This window comes from Gekko japonicus, unplaced genomic scaffold, assembly GCF_001447785.1.
Source record: "Gekko japonicus isolate JY-2015 unplaced genomic scaffold, Gekko_japonicus_V1.1 scaffold2566, whole genome shotgun sequence".
NCBI classification, from domain to species: domain Eukaryota; kingdom Metazoa; phylum Chordata; class Lepidosauria; order Squamata; family Gekkonidae; genus Gekko; species Gekko japonicus.
In genome coordinates, this window is record NW_015174350.1 from 11,744 (window position 1) to 18,005 (window position 6,262).

The 6,262-nt window shown below is 43.5% G+C and overlaps 1 protein-coding gene across 1 annotated transcript; it reads right to left on the minus strand.

The window, feature by feature from the left end:
- Window positions 1–1,127: 1,127 nt before the first annotated feature.
- On the minus strand, window positions 1,128–2,180 carry LOC107121395 (gastrula zinc finger protein XlCGF7.1-like). The gene is made up of 4 exons (XM_015424310.1): window positions 1,996–2,180; window positions 1,850–1,902; window positions 1,480–1,699; window positions 1,128–1,305 (listed from the first exon to the last, which is right to left on the minus strand). The coding sequence occupies exons 1-4, from the start codon at window positions 2,178–2,180 to the stop codon at window positions 1,128–1,130; spliced, it is 636 nt and encodes a 211-aa protein (XP_015279796.1).
- Window positions 2,181–6,262: the final 4,082 nt, after the last annotated feature.

Below are 6,262 nucleotides of genomic sequence, written 5' to 3' on the forward strand. Positions count from 1 at the left end.
CATGTCCAGGAACACTCCCAGGCAGCAAACCTGCTCTTTCACCCTAAGCGGGGGTCTTCCATTTTCCATCTTGTCTAGTCTACATCATGACTTAAGTCTGACCTGGAAGTACTCATCCCCATCCAATCCCATTATTAACTACATGCATGTGCATTTCTTGAGGCTGAAAAGGGGAAATAAAGTTGTGTGTCAACCACGTATTAACAGCCTGCATGGCATAGCAGTTAAAGCACTGGACTGGGACCTGGGTGACGCGGATTCAAATCCCCACTCTACCATGGAAGCCTGCCAGGTGACCTTGAGCCAATCACAACTTCTCAGCCCAACCTACATCACAGGACCATTGTGAGGGCGGAATGGGGAACTGGAGAATACTGGAAGCCACTTTGGTCCCCACTGAGGAGAAAAGTGGAGTTTAAATGAAGTAAAATAAACATTGATCACACCGCACTCCATGCCTCTGAAGTTTCTTCTCTCAACACTCTGGTGCACACATTAATATTAGATGATTCCTCCAGGCTGGAAATCTCCCATGGACTTCCTCCCAAAAAGAGCTGAATTACAACAGCACAACCCAAACTCCCAAAAAGTGTTCCTGAAGGATATCATAAAGCCACTGGGAAGTCCAGAAAAAGCAGCAGGGTCAAGTTTCTTCCCCTCCCCCTTTCCACATAACACATCCATCTGAAGAACTAAGGCAGTTTCCCCTCTAAGAACCTTGCCTGAACTGTATCAGGTTGATCAATTTACTCCAAAAACATTTTTGGTTGAATCCTACAAGTTCCCCTGCTCAATATTTTGGTGGTCAAACAGGTTCCTTCACCTTCCTCTAAAAGCAGAAAGGCTGATGGGTGTTCGTTCTTTGATGATTCTCAATTGCCTTGCCGAAGAATGGTAGATTTCATATCAGCCCAAAGTTGTTAAGGACATCTGACCTAAGTATGGTTTGTTTAAGAAGAGTCTAATGGCTCACTCCGTCAGAACACTGGACTGATTTCCCTTCAATAATTTTGCAACCAAGCTGACCCAGTTAGTCATCTTTCCACATCTAGATCTGAGAAGTCAGAATACACAAAAATCAAGCATACATTTATTAGCAGCATAAACTTGCCCAAATGTTGTCTGAATCAAGTGTAAGTGTGGGTATTCCGATGGGTACGAAGGCTGGCCTTCTGGCTGAAGGCCTTTCCACACTCTGAGCATTTAAATGGTTTCTCATCTGTGTGGGTCCTTTGATGACTATTAAGGGTAGGCTTGTGACTAAAGCTCTTTCCGCACTCTAAACACTTATATGGTTTCTCTCCTCTGTGGGTATTTAGATGAGTATTAAGATTGGCTTTATGACTGAAGCCCTTTCCACACTCTGAGCATACATATGGCTTTTCCCCGGTGTGGGTTTTCTGATGAGAAGCAAGATTGGCTTTCTTACTGAAGCTCTTTCCACACTCTGTACACGTATATGGTTTCTCCCCTGTGTGCGTTTTTTGATGGGAAGTAAGGTTGGCCTTTTGACAGAAGCTCTTTCCACATTCTAAGCATGTATACGGCTTTTCTCCTGTGTGGGTGTTCCGATGGCTAGAAAGGTGGGCCTTCTGATTGAAGCTCTTTCCACCCTCTAAGCATTTATATGGTTTCTGCCCTGTGTGACTGTTCCGATGGCTAGTAAGGTTTGTCTTCTGACTGAAACTCTTTCCACAATCTAAGCATTTATATGGTTTCTCCCCTGTGTGGATTCTTTGATGGATAGTGAGGTACTCCTTCTGACAGAACCTCTTTCCACACTCTAAACATTTATATGGTTTCTCCCCTGTATGGATTCTTTCATGGATAGTGAGGTATTCTTTCTGACAAAACCGTCTCCCGCACTCTAAGCATTTATATGGTCTCTCCCCTGTGTGGATTCTTTCATGGATAGAGAGATACTCCTTTTGACTGAACTCCTTTCCACACTCAGAGCATTTGTATGGTTTCTCCCCTGTGTGGGTCCTATGATGCTTATTTAGGTTGGCCTTCTGCTTGAAACTCTTTCCACACTCTGTGCACTCAAATCTTTTCTCTCCTGTGTTGATCCTTTGAGAGACAGTGAGGTACTCCTCCTCATTGAAGCTATTTGCACACTCTGAGGATTTACATGGTTTTTCATCAGTTTCAACTCCTTGATACTCGGTAAAGTTGTCCATCTTTCCCAAGCACTTTCCTACAGAAGTAATGGGTTCCTTCCTCCAGTTCTGCTTGCTTCGGTTTGCCTTCTCTCTCTCTCTTTTTGTTCTTTCACCCTGTCTGTGTAGGAATATGGAGAGAAATCAGATAGGGCAGGAATCAATCCAAAAATCATAATTAACTACCATTTTGATTAAGAGACTGAAAACATTAAGTAGGAAGGGAGACCTTGCCATGTGTTTTCAATACCCCTTTTCATGGCTGTCATGACAAATAATGCAGTGTGGTATACAAAGCACTATACTTGGGAGAGCTGGTTTAACTTCCGTAATAAAGCAGTTACTTTCCATATGGAAAGTCATATAAGTTTTTTGCTATGACTAATGCATTGCTCGACCATTTAGTCCCTAAAGTCTTCTCTTGTTCAACGAACTAAGAATCCGAGGCTGGATAAGATACTTTGGAGTATTAGTGCCATTCAGCATAGATAACACAGGGAAAGATTGTACAATGGCAGATTAATATCTCAGAGGGCTGCCCTAAGTAAGTCTACTCAGAATCCTACTCAGGTCTACAGGGGTGGAAAGTCAAAAGGGTAAAAATTACTGATTGTACTGACCAAAATTCCAAAAAAACCCTGGCCAAATACTGACAAAAAACGAACAAATTACTGAAGAATTTAACTTCAGCCTATTGATAAATTAGTGTTTTAATAGTAAAACTGGGAAATATATGGATTTTGGATTTTACTAGATATTACTGTATACTTTGCTGTAATTTTAAAATACATATTGGTGAAATGTTAAATTTAATGACAATAATTTTGGTGTTGCTATTTGTGTTTGGAGTTGGTATTTTGAATGTTATTGTTAAATTTTAAAAATTGTGTGTGGGCGGGGGAAGTAAAACTGGGGCTTCGTTAACACCATCCCCCTAGCCAGCCATCGTACACTTTTTTAATTGAAAAAAATATTTTTATGAAGACAGGACAATGTTTTCATTAAAACCATCTAAAAAAACATAAAGAGGGAAAACTAAATTTGATTTATCGTCTTCCACTTCTGCCATGCCCCTATAGAATGCATTATGAACTCTATGCAGGACTATTTTTGGGCAGGAACGCACAGGAACGGAGTTCCGGCTGGCTCCCGAGTTCGCCACGCCCAGCAGGAACTCATTAGCATAATAGGCCACACCCAACAGCAGAAACTCATTCGGATTGGCTACAATTAGCGGTGTGTGGCCTAACATGCAAAGGAGTTCCTGCTACAAGAAAAGCCCTGGGTTTTGACAACAAACAAGGTAAACAGAATAAGAAGCGAAAGGTGGGTGTGGATGGATGACTACACTTCTGGTAACATGGGGGTGCGGCCTGATATGCTAATGAGCTGTGTTGTCAGGGGTGTGGCCTAATATGCTTATGAGTTTCTGCTGTTGGGTGTGGTCTATTATGCTAATGAGTTCCTGCTGGACTTTTTCTACAAAAAGAGCCCTGAATGAATGTTACCAATGCCTGCATCTACTGTAGGCGGTCTCTCTGTCAAAATAAGATACTCGTTCATGAGTTTAGTGGCAACCTTGCTGACGTCTGGCCCATCATTACTTAGCATTAGCAGTTTTGACTAAGGAAGCTGTGCCAAACCCAAAGCTTCATCCAGTATACTGTAAATATCTTTAGCTGATGCCGAACCCATCAGAAAAAGGTCTGGAGGTGCCTGGTTACAATCAGGTTTTTGGTAGGTGACCAGTATCTGCCTGCAATCCTTTGTAAGATGTGTCCCCCAAAATGCAGTAACGAAACCCCCCCATAAATTGCATTCACAAAGAAATACTGAATTGGCTGACCAATTAAAAATTGACAAATTAATTACCAAGATGAAAAAACTTTCACTGATTTTACTAGCCATTTCCCACCCCTGGGTCTATAACTCACAGGGAAGTGTTCTGAGGATCGCACTATTACTGTTGTATAGTCTGGCCTATTGCAGAGGCATCTTCACAATATTTTGTTCAACGAGGGGAAGTTGGACTTTCTATGACGTTCCCTTTTCCTTAGCAGCCATAGTACGAAGGAATGGGGGAACTCCTCTTTTCCCATCAAGTCCAACCGAACTTTTTCATCATAACAATTCTGAACCATCGCCGATATTACTCTACACAAAACTTTTTAAGGATTTATAAAACTACAAAATATCATAGTGTTATACCAGTCACACCTTTTGAGACCAAAACTCATAAAACACTTGCCAATTCTTTAAAAACCACCTTCCTTGTTTTTTCCTTTTTTAAATTGAACAATCTCAGTTAGCTTAGATAGTTTGATGCTGCCACTATTTATTGCATCCAGGACTTTAAACTTTCAAATCTAGGCAATCACAGAATCATAAAGTTGGAAGGGACCTCCAGGGTCATCTAGTCCAACCCCCTGCATGATGCAGGAAATTCACAACTAACCCCCCCACCCCCACCGACCCCTGCTCCATGCTGAGAAGTTGGCAAAAAAAATCCCCCCAGGATCCCTGGCCAAACTGGCCTGGAGAAAATTGCTTCCAGACACCAAAGTGGTGATTGGCATTTCCCTGGGCATGTAAGAAAGGGCCACGAGAACCAGGGCTTTTTTTTGTAGAAAAAGCCCAGCAGGAACTAAGTAGCATAATAGGCCACACCCAATATCAGAAACTCATTAGCCTATTAGGCCACACCCATGACAACACAGCTCGCTCGCCTCGGAGTTGCCGGGGGGGGTCGCTCTCCAGGCCTTCCCTCTGTAGCCACGCACACAGAGGTTTTGGCTGTAGTGGGCGTGGTCACCTCTGAAGCCAGCCGAAACTCCGTTCCTGTGCGTTCCTGCCCAAAAATAGCCCTGACGAGAACTAAGCACCAATGCAACCCTTCCTGCCCTCCTTCTCATGATCTGCCTGAGCAGTTCAATCAGCAGTTCAACTGCAGTTGAACAATCTAGACTCAAACTCCCATGAATTGGCGGCACTAGTATATCAATAAGTCCTAACAGAAGGCTATTAGGTGAAGATATATCATCCTTCTAATTTCTAATATCACCCTATTACAAAATCTTCTAACTGGGGGGCATGTCTGTTATGGTAAAGAAATGCAGGATGCCTTTCTTAACACCATGAGAGGCCCCTGGCCTTAGAGAAAATCCATCCTTATAGGATCTGGCCATAAAGTCCTCAGATATGCAGACGATACCACTCTAATGGCAGAAAGTGAAGAGGACCTTAAGAGCCTCTTGCTCAGGGTAAAAGAGGAGAGCGCAAAAGTGGGCTTGAAGCTCAACAACAAAAAAACTAAGATCATGGCATCTGGCCCCATCACTCCTTGGCAAATAGAAGGGGAAATCGTGGAAGTAGTGACAGACTTCACGTTCCTGGGATCCCAGATCACCGCAGACTGTGACAGCAGCCATGAAATTAACAGACGCCTGATCCTTGGGAGGAAAGCGATGGCGAACCTAAACAGCATGATACAAAGTAGAGACATCACCCTGCCAACAAAAGTCCGCATGGTCAAAGCAATGGTATTCCCAGTAGTCATGTATGGCTGCGAGAGTTGGACTATAAGGAAGGCCGAGCGCTGAAGAATAGATTCTTTTGAACTATGGTGCCGGAGAAGACTCTTGAGAGTCCCTTGGACTGCAAGAAGAACAAATCAGTCAATCCTAAAAGAAATCAACCCTGACTGTTCCCTGGAAGGCCAGATAATGAAACTGAAGCTCAAATACTTGGGCCACCCAATGAGAAGGGAGCACTCACTGGATAAGACCCTGATGCTGGGAAAGATTGAAGGTCAAAGAAGACGGGGACGGCAAAGGATGAGATGGTTAGACAGTGTCATAGATGCAACCAACATAAAGTTGAGCAAACTTCAGAGGACGGCGGAAGACCAGGCCTGGCGTGATCTGGTCCATGGGGTCGCGAAGAGTCGGACTCGACTGTGCGACTGAACAACAAAAATAAAGTCCTCTTGTCAACAGCAGAGATGTTCCCCATTTATAGAGACAAAGGGGTTGTGTATGGTCTCGGCGACTCCATCTTTCTTACATGCTTAGTCGCCCTGAGTCTTGTGGGAGGACAGTGTTAGC

Bases quoted from the DNA above. Each gene is read 5' to 3' on its own strand.
- LOC107121395 (XM_015424310.1), bottom strand. From the start codon at position 2,180: ATGGACAACTTTACCGAGTATCAAGGAGTTGAAACTGATGAAAAACCA. The intron at 1,700-1,849 runs GTCAGAAAGAAT...ATAAATGCTTAG, and splicing joins AGAGTGCGGGAGACGGTTTT to ATTGTGGAAAGAGTTTCAGT. The intron at 1,306-1,479 runs GCACACAGGGGA...AAATACCCACAG, and splicing joins CTTACTTCCCATCAAAAAAC to AGGAGAGAAACCATATAAGT.